This window comes from Pseudochaenichthys georgianus, chromosome 19, assembly GCF_902827115.2.
Source record: "Pseudochaenichthys georgianus chromosome 19, fPseGeo1.2, whole genome shotgun sequence".
In the NCBI taxonomy this organism is placed as follows: domain Eukaryota; kingdom Metazoa; phylum Chordata; class Actinopteri; order Perciformes; family Channichthyidae; genus Pseudochaenichthys; species Pseudochaenichthys georgianus.
The window spans coordinates 5,261,513-5,282,319 of NC_047521.1; the positions used below are offsets into that span (position 1 = coordinate 5,261,513).

Below are 20,807 nucleotides of genomic sequence, written 5' to 3' on the forward strand. Positions count from 1 at the left end.
TAAAAAAACCTAACATGTAAACAATATGCTTTAGATAATATGCTTTTATAAGCCTTTCCCTGCAAGTTGAAATATACTATAATAACCAATTTAGGAAATACATATAATATATATTTAAGTTTGTTATATTAATATGCAATCAAATGTTTTTCATTCTACTTTATTGAATAATTTCACCTCTATTTCCAGTTAGTTATTATTAACAATGCAGTTTACAATGTAGAATCCAGTCAAACATTGATGTCACTTTTAACCTAATGCTGCATTCAGGCTACCGGTGGAAAAAAACCATCTTCAGTTTAGCGCTCCATTAAACCTATCAACTCGATAGTTTAATATGAGTTTATTCGTCAATTTGTGTGCAACCAAACTGCCGTTCACACTTGAAATATTAGAAATAAGAAAGGGGTGATACCATGGGTGATACGAATTGACTTTAGCAGACTACAGCCTTAGATATAATTTGATTACTAATTATGACAAACTTTCACGAACAAAAATACATGACAATACAACATCCCAATCATCAGGAAGCGTGCACTAGAATAAAGCTGCGATAAACATTCTTTGTTTTCGAAATAATTTATATTTATGAGAATGTTTCTAAAAAACATTTTCAACATGGTCGAAATTTATTTACGACTTTTTTCCTACAACCTGAACGCAGCATACATTAGCTCGGTCTCAGGCTAATGTTGAAAACAACACAAGCAACATTTGATTTTAGCTCCTTAATTTCATACCATGCGACACTTAATTGCAGCAGTGGTACAAAACCAAATTAACTATAATGTGAAATTGGATATTTTTATCGATTAGTTTGACTTAGAGCTAAGTACTACTTCTGGTATTATTTACTAACGTTAGCCGGAATAGCAGCTCCGCTAACTAAAGTATTTTGTATCGCTATGGTAATTTTCTTCAGCAGACAGAGACGGAGGATGTTGAATGAAAGCGAAGATGTACACTCGACAACTGCAGCTAAAGGGCACCATAACAGGTAGCTGGAGAGTCACTCGTGGTTAACCGTGTATTTTCTATAATATAAGTGTTGCTATTACGTTTTTCGTATTGTCAACACGTATATTAACTTAGTTGGTGAACCTTAACCATACGTTTTGTCTGGTTGCACGCGCGTTCTGACATAAAGTGTAAATACCATAGACTGGTAAATACGTTACCGCCTGAAGGGGAGGGGCAGAGCGTCATTGTTTCCCCCCTTAATCTACCGTGGTGTCAACTGCATGAATACATTTACTCAAGTACACAATCTTAAAATACTAATACTTTATTTGCTATTTTGTCATTATACACCATTACAAATGTAGAGGTTAATAGTGTACTTTTACATTTCTACTTTTAGTTATTTTGCAGATTGGGATTAATGATATGAAATATAATCGACACTTAAATAAAATTGACCGAAATACAAGATGTCATAATCTCTATTTACACTCTTATATTTGTGTCTTCATCATCAGTTGATGTGCTCTCCACATGATGTAAGCTACAACAGGCCTAACTGTGAGGAAAGGACGACACTAACAAACAAGTCTCAGATTGACCAAAGCAAGGTATGTGGACTTCTGCCATTTGTATTATAGATGTTCCTTAAAGGGGCCCTATTATGCTTGTTGTGGTATTCCATTTCCTGTTTGTGCATGTATATGGTCTGCAAAGGCTAACGTCCCAAAGTTCCCTCCAGAGGGAGTTTGTCTCCCACTCACTCCCCCCCCCCCCTGCCTGATACGCCTTGATTGGATAGTGACATCACAATGTAAGACATAACAGACAGAGGGTGAAAGGAGGTGCTGCAGCACAGGCATTATTAGAAAACACATTCAACATTAAAGCATGAAAACATGTCACAGTTAAGGCACACAATACAAAACTCAAGGTGAAAAGGACCATAATAGTGCCTTTAAATGCACACCAAGATTTTCACTGGTAATTGCTGATTATACACGTGAACATCTGTAGGGTTTTAGGGAGTACTGCTGCTAATTTGAAAAAGTAGTACTAAGCCTGTCCTCCAGACAGAGTTATAGAAAATCTGGTACAATGCCTCAGGGGGAAAATATATGTGGGTGTTAGCCCTGTGTATCCTGCTCCACAGACTTCTGTATCCTGATCCCATTGGCCAGTTAAAGCACACGGCAGCTGAATCTTTGATTCAACAAGGGAAACTGGAAGGCTACATACATTCTGCTGGTTGTGAACAGGTTGTTCATTAATCTGTCATTATGGACCGGCATGTGACACTTTTTCAGGAGTTCCCAGTGCCGAAGTGGCATTCTTTGGCTCAGTTTAGTTTCCTAAGGTGCACGTTTTACACAACTGTTTACGGGAATTGGCTGGCAGGAATGTGAAACTTAAAGCCATTTATCTCCTCTTCCTTCCTCCTTCACATTCTGTGTTTTGTTCCCTTCTGTCTGTTATTGATGTCCCCGTACAACCGCTTTTACTTTACTTAATGCCTTTAATATCTGGTCTGTGCACATATCCATTTACCATAAAAACCTGAATGACTGATTGCCGTGGACTCATTATTTACTGCATGTAATATCTGGGGCTCTGTCGCAACCCCAGCTGTTGGTGCCTTTTATTACACCTGTGTCATGGTGCGTAACCATTTCCAGGAATATGGGAGATGAACCACATATCTTGGCATTTGAAGGAATAGGTAAGATGGAGCCAATCTTTTTATTATTTTTCATGCAAATTTGTGCTGTTCACTTTAGTCTATCCATGTGTTTCTGTATATGTCAGGAATGCTATCCGTAAGAGTTTCTGTTTTTACTACCTGTCCTTCAATGCCATGAATTAACAAATTAAGAAAATACAGTATACTAAGTTTGGGTCATATCAAAGATGTGTAGATATGTGTTAAGCTTTTTAACACTTTGGTATCAGTGACAACATTGTTTGTTATGCTGTCGGTCAGCTTTGCATTTCAAGGCTAAAACATTCATGGTGCATTGGGTGTGCCTCTGACACTGTCTGGTTATCTGGCTCAAATGTCACCACGTCACTATAATGCAGCCTTTAAAACAAGGGAAGTACAACACTTATCCATATTACTGTTTAACTTTATACAACGGGGAAAAAACCACATGTGGTTTGTTACTTAAATGTACAAACATACATTTTGTCATTTATTGTGTTGTAACTTATTTTTAGTAGTCAGTTAGTAATTAGTATACTGTATATGTTGATGCTAAGCTAAAATTAGCACAATTTCTCTAAATCGCCACCACATTTCAAACAATACAAATTCCTTATATTGAAATACATATATATATTTTTTTTTATTATTTGTATTTTATTTTAAGGATCATTCTCTGTTGGATATGTACAGGGTTGTGAACGTGACTTTTCAAATGTATTCCTTTACAATGACTAGTAACATGTAAGAAGAATGTAATCAGAAACCTAATGTAATAAAGGTTCTGATAAAAGTAATGCAACCTGATTACTTTCCATTACTTTTGGTTTATGTCATATAAAAGAACGCATTATTTCATTTATGTCAAATAAATAACAATAGGATGGCTAACAATAAGGTGTATTATGTAAGACAACAGAACAATGTAACCTTAACAAAGAAGAAATCCAGATATTTAGTATAAATTAGTCACCTTAAATTATAGTCTATGCCTTCAGAACAGTATAGCTTACACATGCTGTTTTACTTTAATACCTGAATTTAAAGCAAACACAGTATCTTTGTTGAATGGATCAGGTCTCTACCCATTGCATTAAAAAAAGATATTTCAAACAAAGAACGATGAAAGTAGCCTAAAGGAAAACCAAAATGAAAATTCAGGCAGTACTTCTACCTATAATATATCGATCTTTATTTTAAAATCAATTGTTGTATGGTAAACCTGCTAGTGATCCCCATTTTTAAATGGTCATTTGAGTACGTTTTTTTTTTTTTTGTAACTGTAAACCAGGCAATACATTTACATTTATTTGGTATCCTGATAATCCCATTACATGAAATCTGTTGCTCCCCATCCCTGGATACGTTTGTGTGGTGTGTGCGCATTTTAAAACTCATTACTTTTAATATAGTTTAATAATTAAAATACAGACTACTGCTAAACTTATTTGCAGTGTATATGTATTGTTTTTCTTTATTCAAGAAAATGTAAAATACGACATACATTATATACAATTTTTTTTTTTGACATCAGGGGTACATAGGTATAATAAACAACAAATATATACATAAGTGAATAAAGAAATATAAAGAAAATAAATAATTATATATATAATAAAAAAGGTATAATTTCAAATAAGATATTTATCAAATACAAATTTGGTTTTGATTGTGTTTATCTGTTATTGATAGTGTTGTTATTTCCCGACAGCATCACTCATAATGGAGGTCCTGGAGAATATAGTGGCGATGGTGAAGCAGCACCCAGCTGGGATCCCCCTGAAAAAGCTTGCTGTGACCTACAACCAGACATACCACAACAACCTGACCTTACCCACCCTGGGCTTTGACTCTGTGGCTAGCCTGGTAGCTTATTTAGATAGGGACCTAGTTGTGGAGGGGGAACTAGTGCTTCACAAAACTCACAGGTGTTCCAAGCGAGCTGGGGCTTTAACAAAAGCTACAGAAGACAGCAATAATATAGAGGAGGTTTTGGAGGTTATAGTGGCCATGGTGAAGCAGCACCCAGCTGGGATCCCGCTTAAAAAGCTAGCTGTAACCTACAACCAGACATACCACAAGAACCTGACTTTATCCTCCCTGGGCTTCGATTCTATCGCAAACCTGGTTGCCTCTATGCACAGGGATCTGGTTTTGGAGGGGGATACAGTGCATTACAAGAACCATCCCAGTAGTCGTCTGGCAGCAGCTGGGCCATCAGCAAAAGCCTCAGATGATAAGGAGAATAAAGAGAGAACGTTGGAACATATCGTGACCATGATGACAGAACACCCACATGGGATTCTTCTGCGGATGGTGGCTATATTCTATAGCCAGAAATACCACCACAACATGGCCCTATCCTCTTTGGGCTTCAAAACGATTTCCTGCTTGGTAGAATCTTTAAAAGAAGATTTAGTCGTAAAAGGGGACATGGTGTTCCATAAGATGTTCCAGCCTCAAAATCAGCCGGTAGCCGGGAAGACAGCAAAAGCCAGAGAGGACAGCAGACCTGCAACACCACAGAGACCTGAAACACCACAGAGACCTGCAACACCACAGAGACCTGCAACACCACAGAGACCTGCAACACCACAGAGACCTGCAACACCACAGAGACCTGAAACAACTATCTGTCTCCCTGTTAACCCACTCTTTACTGCGACCCAGCCATTGGTGAAATTGACCCAGGAGCAGCTCTTCCAGAGAGTCAAGGAGGTGAGTTATGAAGACACATTCACAAATTGACCACATAGTATTTTTCCTTCAATGGTCCCCTGTCCCTACAGCAAAGGGAAAGTGCTGATACAAAAGAAAGTTATTAAAAACATTCGTTTCACAAAACTCGACATAAACCAATGCACCGTGACAGAAGGGAGGTGAACATGTAGACATTTCACATTGGTGAGAAATAGTTTCGCAAGTCACAATGCTTCTGAGGATGCAGCTAGCTTGTTAGCAAGGCACAGTAACAATCCATATGAAAAACCCAAAACGTAAAAAAAAGAATTAAGAAAGATTCAGCAATATTCCAAATTAGATGGGCACTATTGTTTCTATTACTTCAAGTGGAAAAGTTCTGTATTTGTATGGACTTTTACTATTTCTCAGTTCTGGATTAACACACATGGCACTGTAAGTATGTAATGCAGGGTTTCCCACACAGAGACTATACTTGGGCGGGCCGCCCAGGTATATTAACGGCCGCCCAAGTATATTTCGCGACCCATTTAGGTTTTTTTTTTATAATTTTTTTTTTATTCGTCCGTGACCACGACGCCATCTGCGATCGATTAACTTGTGGACAATGATCCCTCGCTCCCTTGCACTGATCTCGCCTCCTTCTGGCCTGTTAAGTGGCCTGCCTCACACAGGGTGACTGGCTGTCCACATGATGTGGCCTGCCGACATGGCCACTGTCATACAGATCATAAATCAAAGCCCTTGATTGGTCTCTGTGTGTCATTCAAGCTCGGGATAAGTTCAGCTCAGGTGAGGTAAAGGACTTTCTGAGTGTTTAGATAGTTAACTTAGTCTAAGTTCTCAGTGGGTCTCAAACGGTGTGGTCACCAGTTATGTAAACACATATTAAGGTGAAAAAAGGTAAGATACACTTTTAAAACTTGTTGAGAGAAAACTAGTCTTTGCTGCTGCCTCAAAGAGGAGCAGGGGGGAGAGGAGGGGGACAGGAGAGGCTGATTCAGGAGCACAGACACACTCACAACTATAAATGAACCAAAAATAAATTAATAAACAAGTTTCAGTGTTTTTTTCATATTGGAAATGTTATGTTATTGGTTATGGCCATGATTTTATAATTATTGAAATGTATACAGTTCTGTTTAATATAGGTGTTTCCATAGATCTAGTCTCTATATTTTCCCCTCAAAATGCACCAGATTGATGCATTTAACTCCAAAATAAAAAATAAAATCTTTCCGGGGGGGCATGCCCCTGGACCCCCATAGAGGATTTGAGGTCGACCCCCACTAAAAATCACATGGATAGGCTCCTAAATACATTTATAAATACATTTATTTTTTTAAATAGTAACCCATTTCCATATGTTCATGTGCAGGTAGCCCTGCCTGTACCTGTTCGCTCTGCTATTGCGTGAAGGGTCTGCTAACAAGAGACCAACAGAAAGGTTAATGTTGTTGCACGTCACCTCACGTGACCCCCCCCCTCCCCCTACCACCACTACCTATTTCAGATATGTGGGAAACAGATCTGTGGGAAACACTGGCAGTTAATGGACCAGCACCAGAGGTGTTCCCATACACACAGGCGTTGGAGCTGTTCTTCATGAAATCCCAGAAGGATGAAGTGCTCTGACAAACAGTGCCATCTTTGCGCAAAATGATTATACAGGAATGAAAAGTCAATAAATAAACATGGTGTTAAAACTTTTTTAACTTTAACTTTTCTTTAACTTTTTTAACCCCCCCCCCCCCCCCCCAGCAGTAACATCTGTTGGATTGAGGACTGAATCTAAATCAACTCTAGCAATACCAAGCAAGCAAAGAAGGAAACTACACTGAGAGAATAGGAGGAATGGGGGTCAATTGGGGATCAATAGCACTATTTTCTGGGGCCAGGGCCTCCACTCATATGTTCATTTGGCTGTTGGACAATGTGAGCATAGAAGCTTAGAAAGAGTTAATTCATTACATGTCACTTGTTATGCAACAGGGCAACACCCTAATTCATCTACTAAGGCTATAATAAGACACATGAGAAACAGTCATCTACTTGTGTTCTGATGCAGAGGGAAGTAGTGTTGTGCCCTGAAACATGCAAAACATTTGGAAACAACAACTTTAAACGTCTCAAGTGAAAACACAGTGCAGATCCAGGCCGATTACTGAAACTGGAGGCATGGTGTTTCATCTTAAAAAGGTACATTTTGCCTTTGTAAACAAATGTGATTAAAGAGTTTAAGTTATGGATAGAAAAAAAGGTATTTGAGGGTAAACCAACCAATCATATTTTATAAGCTTATACTGGTGCAAACAAACCTATAAAAGCATTAAAGAGATATAAAGCTACAGAAAATAACTTGTATAGAGCTGTACGTTTCTTCATTGAGCTTATCTAACAACAAAAAATGACCTTTAAAGGTGACATGTCATGCTTTTCCGGTTATTGCCCGTCCCCTTGTGTGTTATGAAGGTTTGTATGCATGTAAACGGTGTGTCAAAACCCTCAAAGTACACCATGTAGGGAGTAAAACTCTAAAACAGAAAATACCTCCCCAAAACGTCCGCGGAGCCGTTACGTTAAGCCCCCGCTGATTGGTCCAAATTGACCAATCCACGGACTTCCTCACACTCAGTGCATGCAGCTCTGCTAATCTCTCCTCCCTGGCTGCTGCTGATAACAGACAGTTGGGATCGCGGCGTCATTCTCTCTGCAGACCCATTCTCACAGCATCTATCAACCTTTTTCTTACTCAATATCAAGCCACACTTATTGTTTTTACTTCGGCTGTGACTTTGTGTGTGCTCAGGGTGAGTTTCGCTGTGTTTCGCTGTGTATCGCTAAACAAGGAAATCACACCTCCACGGAGCTTAGCGCGATTCACAACGTCCCGACTGGTCCCGACCAATCGGAGCACACTGGGCTCACAGGGAGGGGGGGGCAAGAGCTGCAACGAGCCGTTTAGTGGAGAGAGTGAATACACATACTTTACAGAGACGCTGTATGCGAAACCAATGTGAGTTTGGAAAATTGCACAGTATAAATCTATTCTAGTAGACCTCAACAATGGAATTATGATCAGTGGAAATGGCCATGACATGTGACCTTTAACTATTGCAAAAATAATTATACTTTGTGCTGTATGTAAATCAAGTTTATTGATGTGTTCCAGGTTATGAGCAAGTACCAGCTGACTGCTCCGTCAATAGACCAGCTCCAAACGGGCTATTTTCAGGATTATGGTGAACAGCTTCCATTCACCCTGTACATGTCTCTGTATGACAGCCGGCTAGCATCTGGCACTGGGAATGTACCTTCTCAATCGGAACCAATAGCAGAGCCTAAGACAACTTGTTAGGAGATTTTGTAGACAACTTGTCCACTTTCTTAAATCTCCTCGCGTTCCTACACAAGCCGTTATCTTACAGGAAGGAAACCCAAAGCATACAAGTAACCGTTTAACAATAATCCATTTTAATGGTAATATACAATGCAATACAATCAAGTACAGTACAAATTAAATACCGTTTATCTGTGGGATCCCATAATTACCTGTGCCAGCGAGAGGAGAGAGAGGGAGGCACTGCTGGGATTCCTGTCTAAATACTTCGCTGACCAGAAGGAGGAGTTATCTGCGCCCCCCCCTTCCAGACCAGTGATTGGCTGCCCAAATTAGTATCAACAGCTCACATCCCCAATCCCAGTGGCTCAGCTTCCTTATCACAGGGATCTGAGATGACTGTATGTTAACTCCACACCTTCCCCCTCTTCCTTTTGTCTTCACAAAACCAAATGTTCACAGGCCCCACAAACAGTTCACAGTTTTCTCACCCAAATCATTTTCCCTTTTTAAGCATCTTGATAGTTTACTAACATGAATACATACAAATATTTCCTCACAAACTGCAGGTAGACAATCATGACAACATTTCCTTTAATGCATAAAACATTTATTTTCTATGCCTTTTAAACACATATGTGATGCCATATCTTCCACAGTAGCGTGGGATATTAAAAAAGAGCCTGAGAAAGAACAGCAGCAGCAGCAGCAGCAGCCCATCGCGTCCAACTTCCTCTCTGACTTTCCAGCGCTGGGAGAAGATGTGACCAGACAGAAGAAGAGCAAAACTAAAGATGTGACCAAGAAAGAGGGCAGAGGCTCCATCTTTAGAGAAGCTTATCATGCCCAGCTGAGGGAGGTCCATGGAGCTAACATGCGGGCAGTAGAGGCGTTGCAGGTGGACGGGGAGGAGTTCACAGGCTCGCAGAGGAAAAGAGTCCTGGATCACGACTCGATCAACAGTCTGATGGAAGATGTGATACGTGACATCGCTGCAGAGGGAGAGCTGGTCACCAAAGAGAAGGTGAGGTGGAAGAGGAAACCATTTTATTGATGAAACTCCTCATGGGTCTCAGGTCCGACCAGCTGCTCTTTCAGCCACTAACGGTCTTTCACTCCGGCATCAAATTTACTTGAGAACTTAAAATCGGAGGATGAAACCCTCTTTATTTGTCATACATGTACATGCACACAGCACAGCACAGCACACACAGTGAGATTGGACCTCTGCATTTAACCCATCCTAGTACTAGGGTTGCCAGAAACTGACCATGATCAAAATCGATTATTCGACCCCCCCCCGCAGGGAGAAAAAAAAAAAGTCAGACAAAAGGAATTCCGTTGTTTTCTTTACTAGAACATGTTTAACAGTACAAACAACAAACAAGCATGTCATCACAACGACGTGGCCTTGAAGTGAAGTTGGTAATGGCCAGCTGTGCTGCGTCTTTCTCTGTAACCTCTTTGGCGTGCTTCGCACTCAAATGCGAACGCATTGTTGAGGTTGAGCTGTGATAGACCAACGTCTTTTCGCAGAGCTTGCATTTAACTTCCTTTGGACTTGTATGTTCGAAGTAGTTCCACAAGGAGGAACTCTTTTTACCTGCCGCTTTGTTCATCTTTAGTCGCACGTGTGAGGGGGGGTGGGGGCGGGGGCGGTGTGTAGCGTGCTGCAGCAGCAGTCTGCTCTGCACGCAGGCTTCCTCCAAGTTTACAGTAAAACAAACTGGTGGTGTGACCAATGGCCATTTACAATTATTAATACTATTATTATTATTATTAGCATATATATTTATATATATTTTGGTTGAAACTAAGCCAGAAAAAAAAAAATATATATATATATATAAATAATAAAAAATAAATAAATAAATAAAATCGATTTTTAACAATAATATTCGATTATGGAGACTGTAACGAATATTCGAATAATCGCTGGCATCCCTACCTAGTACTAGGAGCAGTGGGCAGCTATTATACAGCACCCGACAGTGCTCAAGAGGTGAACTGGGACCTCTCCAAGTACCAGTCCACACTCCATATTTAGGTCTGTCGGGACTTGGAACAGGCCAAGTCCCAACAGACTGAGCCAATGCCGGACAAGTTTATTATTAGGCGCTTTCACACCACTTTGCCGTACTTAGTTCCCAGTACTTAGTTCATCGGAACTCTTTAGTTCCCGGAACTATCTAGCCGATCGCGTTCACACCGGAATAAGTCCATGAGGGAGGATAGAGTGGCGAAGTCCCTCCCCTTCCGGTGGACCTCCATGGGACCTTATTTCTAAAAAATTATGTATTGAAGTCAATAGAGAGAGAAAGATTATCTTTCGATCCCGTTTGAATTGTGCCACGAATTACACATATGATGTTTGTCAATTTAAAAGATAATTTTGCGAGTCAAAAAAAATAAAATGTGTCCTAAAACTGTGAAGTAACACATTTGTTTGTGTGAAACGCTCAATGAACTACATCTCTGGTCTCGCAGAACAACACACATCACCAATATGGCGGACCATCTCGCACATGCGCACTCTGCAGATCGGGTAGTGACAGTGACAAAGATAAACGCATGTAGTGCTGAACACGTAACATGAACGTGCCGGGCGGCGCGGTCCCGTGGGTTAGATGCGCGTTCATAATGCAGAGGGAAATAACTCTCAGAATAACGTTATTAGCACATTTTTACAACTTAAGGAACGAATGTTTTTAATAAGAGCTATACAAACGTTCATACTGGGTAGTTTATTTAGTTTAAAAAAAATTATCCAACGATTTACAGACCACTCTTTCCCCATGTAAGTCAATGGGAAATGGTGTTTTCGGGCCTGGCAACCAAACAGAAGTGTAGTACCGCCGTTTGGCCACCACAAATATTTTCATCTGAGTCCGGCGCACTTCCTGGGGGCTTGCGACACCTCCTCATCTCCACCGCTCCCATGTTTCTTTTTGTGATACCATAAGTTATTCTCTCTCTGGTGCGCGGGGCTAATTCTAATAATGCTAGCAAATAAAATGGCGGCTTCACAAAACCTTTCGGAGTTTTACGGGGCGTGGTTTGCAATTCGCCCAGCCAATCAGAAATGGGAACCTTTTTCTCCCAGGAAAGTACCACCTCTCTAGCAGGGAGGGACTGAAAAGGGGTGAAAAGGTTCGCAAAAAAAGTTCTAGTTCCAGATCTTTTTGGTGTGAACGCTAAATCCCAGGAACTATCGGAACTATTCCTGGGAAAAGTACTCCGGTGTGAAAGCGCCTATTGTAGTAACCTTTTTTGAGGAATGTTGGATATTAAAATTACAAAGTATTAGAGTAGGGGGAGTTCACAAATAAATAACGGTGTCGATAGGAGAAAAAATGTAATCAGTTAATCACAATGGTAATATTTGATAAATTATGATAAATCACAAGTTTAAAATACTAGTATTTACTTTACGGCAAATACACATGTGGTGTTGTATTATAAATAGAATGACAAACTGTAAACAAAAAGTTGTAATCTGTGTTCCACAATCACACGGGTAAAAATCTGCATTGGAATTACGGGAGGGCGTTTGGGTCAAACTTGGTAATGTGAATAATTTGGCTAAAATAAATGATAAGCGCTGACGCGTTAATGTTGACAACCCTCACTAAAATACTTCAATGCAGTCCAACTCCTCACACATGTATATTTACTGTTAGCCCAAAGGTTAATCGTACCATAAATGTGTTTTTGTATCGAATGCATTTCATTTTCTCATTGTCTCTTTATCTATACCAAGGTGGTATCCAGGGTGTGTGTGCTGATGCAGATTCCATCTTTGGAGGCAGGAAGGATTTATCCCCGGAATATTCAAGCTTTAAAAGACCTTCAATACATCATAAGAGAGATCCACATGTTCATAGAGGTTGGTACATTTATTTAACAATACTTGTTATAATCTGGATGTGTACTAGCTACTGAATTATTTCCCCTCTATCAGTGCAGTGAGGCAGCAGCATCCATCTGTACCCTGTACGAGCTGGGCCAGTCGCTGGCCGGCCTGAAGAACAAGAAGCACTATGAGGAGCTGCACCTGGGGCCCCTCTGCAAGCTGCCCCTCATCCACCGCCTGTTCAAGATCGACAGTAACACTAAGGACGATGATATTCACCAGATCGAGACGGTCGACATCTTAAAGGTAGCACTCACCTGACAAATCGCTTTAGAATTTATTTGATGGACCAAAATGAAAACTATCGCTGAGGCACCAGATAGCTAATCTTACTCAGTGGATTTGTAGATTTTATTCTAATAATCCACTAGTACAAGGACAATGGTTTTACCCATATTGCATTGCTGCCTTTCCTGTGGCTTTCCCCTGTTTAAAAACCATATGCCACCTTTACCTGTCTCCAATAAATGCTTAATCATTCTGTGCCCAAATCACCAGGTGCCAAAAGATGCCTTCAAAATAAAAGCATAAACCACTACTTTATTAAACTAATATAATTACTAGGGCTGTCAGTCGATTAAAATATTTAATCGCGATTAATCGCATGATGTCCATAGTTAATCGCGATTAATCGCAAATGAATCGCACATTTTGTATCTGTTCTAAATGTACCTTAGAGGAATATTTTTTATAAGTTTTTAATACTCTTATCAACATATGAGTGGACAAATATGCTTTATGCAAATGTTTGTTTATTATCATTGGAACAATGACAAATATTCTCCTGAATATTCTCAACACAACAACCTGGAATCTCTCTCTCTCTCTCTCTCTCTCTGTCTCTCTCTCTGTGTCTCTCTCGCTCTCTCTGTCTCTGTCTCTCTGTCTCTGTCTCTCTCTCTGTCTCTCTCTCCGTCTCTCTCTCTCTTAAACACATTTAACTATTAAATAATACAAATAAACAAATAGCTCCAACACCATGATTTACACTCATGTTTGCATATAATGGAAGATGACTATAATGTACAGTGCAAAACATCTGAAGTTAAACAAAAAATTAACTAATTTATAGAAAATATGAGAAAGTACAGATGCTAGTTCTTGTATTAGAGGAAAATTAAGTCAGGAAGGCCAATCAAAATAATGCAAATGATCTCAAGGGGCCACACTGGATAACATCCATGTAGCTGAGGTTTATTTGCCAATGTGAGAACCATAAAGTGCAGCTGGACAATGACAGAAGAATCCCAAAACCACAGACTGTATGTAGTTTGTGCTGACCGCTGATGAGCTGTTAAAAATCATTTTGTCTTTTCAGAACTTTTCCGCTTTGATAGTTTTTCCTGAATGTGTCTTCTCTTGTTCTATTCTTTAGCAACTGCGTGTCTTTAGGAAGCAGCAGACCAAGCCAAAAATAGACCTGGCTGAGTTCATGAAGTATCTGGCGGACCACTACAGCTGTGACTCTCCCTACGAGCTGGGCATCGTCATAAAGAGCGTTGGACTGCCCATATCGGTAAGAGACATGACCTACTGAAAATATCCAACGCTGTTTACACATGAATCATGTAGCAGTACTATTTATTTACTTACGCACAATATTTTTACAGTGAATTATACTGATTCTATTTTCGGTAGTGTTCACCAACAGGGCTTACATGGTCAAAAAAGGCCAGTGGTCCAAATATCTAATATTTACATCCTTTATCAATCTCTACCTTTTGTAACCTAGTCTGAGATCAGTTTCCTCGTATTGTCCAAAGTTAGACTTTATGGGAAAAGCAGATTTCACTTTTTAGTTTCATTTTTATAAATCCATAATTTCCTCTAGGTATAAGCTGATCTCGTCTGGCAATCAGAGTTTAATACCATAAACAAATTACTGATGATTTTTTGCTGTTCAAATAGCTTAAACATTCTCCACACTGAAAACAGAAAGTTTATCCTGAGGGTGGCCGCAGAATACATTCAATAGTAATGGAATGTTGAATTATGGTGAGTTTAATTTATAAAACTATGTTTAAAACAAAGCTTCTCATAACGTTTATCAGAATATCAATTTTCAAGATTTTAAAATTGTAATTCTTGGATGTAAAGGCTAGTGTTAATTTCGTTGACTAAAACAGGGGGTTACTTATTGTAACCCTAGTCATATAAGCACAGGCGGAGCCCTCTACTGGACTCTATGGGTACTACTCTGTATCATGCTGTGCGTGCTTTCACCTACTGTGTTTACATAAACGTAGCCGGCCAATCGGGGCGAGCCTACCTGAATGTGCGCGCAGGCCCACAGTATATAAAGGCGGCTACACCCGCCGCCCACTATCCTATCCACTCTTCAGCGAGCGGACTAGGAAAGATAGAGCCCCCAGGTAGAGGGCTCCGCCTGTGCTTATATGACTAGGGTTACAATACGTATCCCCCTGGTATATTTCACACAGGCTCATGGGTACAGTGGGCGGAGCCCCGATGTATACACGCCCCCTGTCATCCAACAACATCGACCCACCACACCGTCCCTGACCGGCTTTTGGCTAACATCCATTGCATCCCCACTTCCTCCCATCTGGTTGTAACCGTAGAGAAGTTGGGGCCGCAATTTGGATAAGGCACACTCACACACGCTTACCTCGTGGAGAGTGTGCATGGAAAAGATCTGTGCGGAGACTCCGTCCGGAGCCTACTGCGCACCATGTTCCCCAGGTCCCTCAGGAGCATGGGAAAACATAAGTGCACCACGTCCCCCACACTCACACACGCTCCGTGTAGAGTGGGCATGGACAATAGTGAGGAAGGCTCTCCCAGCCTGCCTCCAGCCCTGTATGGGGCTGATTGCGCACCATGTCTCCCGAGTCCCTCAGGAGCATGGGCAAACACAAGTGCTTTTTGTCCAGGGGGGGAGGGGGGGGTCAGACACCTGCTGACCCACAGCCACGCCCCCTCTCACCAGTCATGCGTTGCCTCGGCAAGCACAGACGACGAGAAGGAGCCAGACATGTCCAGGAGATAACATTTTATGAAGGAGCCTGGCGTAGACCAAGACGCCGACGTGCATATATCTTCTACTCTCGCTGCTGAATAAGGCTGTTTGACACAGCCCGTGTAGAATGCGCACGGACCCCAGTGGGGAGGGCTCTCCCCGCCCGTCCATAGGCATGTGTAATGCACCCGCATAGCCATCCTGTTAGGCGCTTCTTGAAGAGAGCTTTTCTAGCCACACCATCCCCAAAGCACACAAACAGCTGTTCTGTGCGTCTAATGGCAGCCGTGCGCTCTCCATAACATGCTAGCGCACGCACTGGGCAGAGGAGGTGCAGCTTAGCCTCCCTGGCCTCAATATGGGGTGGAAGATTAAAGCCACCTAACTGAATAGCCCTTGACCTGAACGAACTCCTTAGGCTCTTAGGAGTAAAGGAGGGGTTCGGTCTGAGTGTCGCCTCGCTACGGTCACCCCGGATCAAAAGGCAGCTTGGATGCACCGACAGAGCGGTCAGCTCGGACACTCTTTTTGCCGAAGTCAAGGCAAGAAGCAACGCTGTCTTCCATGACAGTGCTTTCAGGGAGGAGAGCTCCAGGGGCTCAAATGGTTCTGTAACCAGAGCCTCGAGCACCAACGGCAGGTCCCACTGCGGGGAGGAGGCGTGCACTACTGGGCGCTGCCTCCTGACCCCCTGCAAAAACCGCGACATAAGCGGCTGGCTGAAGGCTGACCTGCCTCCAAATCCCTCATGGCAGGACGAAATGGCTGCTGCATACACCTTAATTGTGGAATGAGCCAGCCCCCTGTCCACCAGTATCTGTAAGTAGGTAAGAATAGAGCCCAGCGTGCATGACAGAGGCTCTAGACTCCTTCCTTCACACCATCGCTGGAATCCCGCCCACTTTGGCCTGCAACAGGCTGTGGTGGATTCTGCTCCTGCTGCTTGGATAGTCTGAATAACGTTGTCAGACAGCACCAGCTGTCTCAGCCTGTCCCTCTCAGGAGCCAAGCCTGGAGAGCTTGGCCCAGAGTGGGTAACGCCCCTACTGCCCCTGCTTCCTGAGACAGCGCTCCCCAGACCTGAGGAATAGCCCAAGGCTGGCCCACCATCATCTGTGTTACCCCGCGTACCACGGCGCCAGGCGGAGATCTGGGGCCACTAGGATGACTGACAGCTGCTCCCGCCTCACCCCATCCAGAAGGGGGGGGATAAGGTGCAGCGGTGGAAAGGCGTAAAGCAGCTTCCTTGGCCATGGCTCGTGTGCAAATGCATCCACCCCCAAGGGCGGATTATCCCACCGGGCCAGGGAGAACCACAGGGCACAGTGGCTGTTGCGCCGATCGGCGAACAGGTCCACCTCTGCTCTCCCGAACTGAGTCCAGAACTGCTTCACCACCTCCGGGTGAAGCCTCCACTCGTCTGGCAGGGGTCCGCCTCTTGACATGAGGTCGGCCCCCCCGTTCTCCCGTCCCGGGCCCTTAGAGACAACAAGGACGGGAACATCAAAGCCATCTGTGATGTGGGTCGCAGCACCAAGGGCAAACACAAATATGGATACATAGGTGAGTATGTATGTGGTGCCTTGAAGGAGACCAGAATAGTAATTGGGACTTTGTTTTAACATGATCTTCGTTGCCCTACTCATCACAGGTCAAAAGGGCATCGGCTTCAAATCAGTGTTTAAAGTGACGGATTGCCCAGAGATTCATTCCAATGGCTTCCACCTGCGCTTCGACAAGTCCTGCGGCCCCATGGGATACATCCTCCCCCACTGGATGGAAGACGAGAGGCCTCTGGACACACAGCTGCTAGGCAATCAGCACAGGTTGGAAGACAGAGAAACAGTGTGTCGTTGTAGCAGACATTTTGATTGGTCATTGTAGCAAGAAGTGTAAGTCATGACATTATGGATGGCTCTTTTCTATTCAAGCGTCCCAATACAAACATGAAGCCACGATACTAGGACCCTGAAACCGCAGATGCTTAATGGAACTCAGCCATTTTTTGTATTGACGCCTGTGCTTTTCAAAGTGTGTTCTCTGATACAGGTATACTTCCGGTCAAGCAGGGCGGGACGTCCGGTCAAAAAGGGCGGGACTTCCGGTCAAAATGCCAAAAAGGGACGGGGCGACCTGTCACATTCCATGCATACTAATGAGACGAAAGTGGCATTTGTATAACTACTCACGTGTACCAAGCAGAAAGGTTTAGGAATAAAGGGTATAGAAATCATTAAAAACATACAAATGTATTCAAACAAAATACACGTAAACTGCCCAAACTGTCAATATGTGCTTTAAAAAAAATTAAACATGCAGATTATTATAGCAAACTGTTTGATTAAAGTAGAGTGTATTGCAGTAGGTGGTGCTTGTGCTCCAATGTAATCTATAATGCATTGCAGACCCTCCTCAATGGAAACAATGGCTCCCAATCTTAATATATTTTTCAAAGTTCTTGACAGAGTAGTTTTTATAAACACATCACAGTATCACAGGGGCAGCTGCTACTCAAAGTCCTCTCCGTGATTAATCTCATTTTCAATATTACTTAGTCCAACAGCAGTGCTTCACATTATAAATTAAGAGACACTTCACAGTCTTCTTACTACTTACATTTTGTCTGCCACTGCAGAAAGACCATCTTCCATCAGCTGCAGTGTTAACTAACACCCACTATCACCATGGTAAGGTCATCTACTTTGTTTTGTCTTTAATTGTACTGCCTTATGAACAGAGTATGTGTTTGCAGCCTGTAATTGGTTGAATACAACTCTAATACTATTATGACAAACAGCCTTCTGTAATTTTCCCAATAAATTGTTTAAAACTTTAATTTCTGTGTTTCTCAGCTACTTGAAATGAAGCATCTGAGTCTGACGGACGGAGACAGGCTGAAAGTGAAGGGGATCATTCAGCGTGATGCCGAGAGGGAAGCAGAGCGGAGCTTTCCTGGCGTTTCAGGCTGCGAAAGTTGAGCAATGTTCCACTTTTGAAGCTTCTGACGCTTTCGGTGGAAGCGTCAGCCAATCAAATCATATGCCAGTACAAGCTCTAGCCAATCAAACCGCTGCTTGTGTGTCAGGGGCGGGAGATTCATGTGATTGGTTGTTGGTCGACCTTCCCACACGCCCAGCTCCAAGCTTTTTTTGAAGCTGTAGTGTGGACGGGCCGTAAAGGTATTGGAGGAAAAGTACACCTTTTTGTAGAGGAGTAGAAGTACACAGTAGTAAAACATTGCAATACTTAAATAAAGTACAAGTATCTCAAAATTGTACCCAAGTATAGTACTTGAGTTTATGAACTTGGTTACTTTACACCACTGGCTATACAGATAAAAAGACTAAGCCTTGCACAGAGGCATGACAATACATTTTCAAAATGCTCAACAGTGCTGCCAAAATTATAAACTGACTGCTACACAATTAAAATAAATGCTTTTATATATTTCTATTAGATGTGACTCTTTGGCGTTTCTGTTATTATTAACACTGCTGCTTTAGTTGTTCTGACTGCTAAAATCCTCTGTTATTCCTCATTTTAAAGCCGATATTCCGTGGGGTCGGGGGGCTCGGGTCCTTGTCACTTTTTTAATACCTGATGAGTTTGCCTCCATGACTACAGTTGCTTTAGCGTGTAGAAGCTAGTAAGCTAGTATTTGATTTGTTTTAGATAGGCACTACATGTTTCATATGCAGACCTTATTTTCCTGTTCCATGTTCAAATAAACCATTTTCAGTGGTAATTTTTTTTTGGTCATGGAAAATTAGGTAAAGGTCATTGAGAAGTCATGGAAAAGTCATTGAAAATCATTGGTGAAAAAGTGTATGAACCCTGTAACTCCTCCTGGGGAAATGATCGGAAAAATTCCAATCCAGGACAAGTTCAGCCCCTATCCAATATGATGCTAAATTGCGAAGACATTTTTTGATAGCTCAATCGTGGAGGTCGTAAGCAAACAGTGAATACACAATTTTTGACGATTTACATGTCGCAAATTACGCCAAACTACTCGCATATAGTTTTTCCGATATTCACGAAACACTGTATGCACATTGATTGCGGACATATTTCTAATTTTCTTTTATTAGCCCCGCCCTCCAGAAAGTCGGCCATTTTAAAAAAATTGCGTTTTTCATGCCTTTCAAGAACATTTCTGCAAACTCCTCATAGGGGAATGATCGGAAAAATTCCAATCAAGGACAAGTTCATCGCATATCCAATGTCATGCTACATTGAGAAGGAATAGTCCTTCGCTCAAACGGGGAGCTCGTAGGCTAACGGAGAATGTAGCATTTTTGACCAATTATATGTCCGATAAGCTACTGAGACCTGCCTGGCAACTCTCTCTCTCTCTCTCACTCACTCACTCACTCACACACACACACACACACACACACACACACACACACACACACACACACACACACACACACACACACACACACACACACACACGTATTATATCTGCTCTCTGATAACACAGAGAGTTGCAAGCAGCTATTGTCTGAGGTCACATGATGTAGCATGTTTTTAAAGCTAGGCTAAATTAAATGCTTGCTGATACAATGGGCACTTGTAAATGTCTATAACTATGTATCCTGTAAATATAATGTATAATGTCCTTTCATGTTTCATGTGGAACCTATATGCTGCAGGTCTCCCTTGATGGGACCAATCTGGTTAAATAAAGGTTTGAAATGAAATGAAAAAACACACACACACACACACACACACACACACACACACACACACACACACACACACACACACACACACACACACACACACTGTACGACAAATCCTCCAGACAGCCTCCTCGATAATCGATCCTCAACGAGCCTTTAGAGAAATTTGTTTTCCTTTGAGACAGTGCGCCAACATCCGTTTCCGGGTCGCTGCCGGAGAACCTGGGAGTCTGGGACTCGAAAATTATAGAAATGACAAACGGCTCATTTCCCAGGACTCGCGCGCATCTGCTTGACGCCGGGACGACCGGCAGCCCTCCCCGACAGGCGCACGGACACGAGGGCCCGCTCATCACTGTGCACACATGCGCGACCGCAGTTTTAATTTATCTGTGTTTGTTGTACAATGAGTAGGAGTGTTTTGTAGAGTGCATGTGTGTGTTGTACATTGTGTGTGTGTGTGTGTGTGTGTGTGTGTGTGTGTGTGTGTGTGTGTGTGTGTGTGTGTGTGTGTGTGTGTG

At 42.1% G+C, this 20,807-nt stretch overlaps 1 protein-coding gene across 7 annotated transcripts; it reads left to right on the forward strand.

Annotated features, from left to right (window-relative positions):
- Positions 1 to 670: 670 nt before the first annotated feature.
- Positions 671 to 19,054, forward strand: LOC117465102 (uncharacterized). 7 transcript variants are annotated; one of them, XR_004554149.2, is made up of 8 exons: positions 5,291 to 5,383; positions 9,365 to 9,729; positions 12,466 to 12,591; positions 12,667 to 12,864; positions 13,994 to 14,134; positions 17,648 to 17,819; positions 18,234 to 18,285; positions 18,451 to 19,054. XR_004554149.2 is itself a non-coding variant. In XM_034107991.2 (7 exons), exons 2-7 carry the CDS (start codon positions 9,580 to 9,582, stop codon positions 18,456 to 18,458), a joined length of 675 nt encoding a protein of 224 aa, XP_033963882.1. In that variant the 5' UTR covers positions 5,291 to 5,383; positions 9,365 to 9,579; the 3' UTR covers positions 18,459 to 19,054. The 7 variants fall into 7 exon arrangements, 4 of the variants coding, with proteins under 4 accessions (XP_033963881.1, XP_033963879.1, XP_033963882.1 ...); XR_004554148.2 differs by having other exon boundaries at positions 17,648 to 18,285; XR_004554150.2 differs by lacking the exons at positions 18,234 to 18,285; positions 18,451 to 19,054 and adding an exon at positions 17,250 to 17,424 and having other exon boundaries at positions 17,648 to 17,714.
- The last annotated feature ends 1,753 nt before the right edge of the window (positions 19,055 to 20,807 follow it).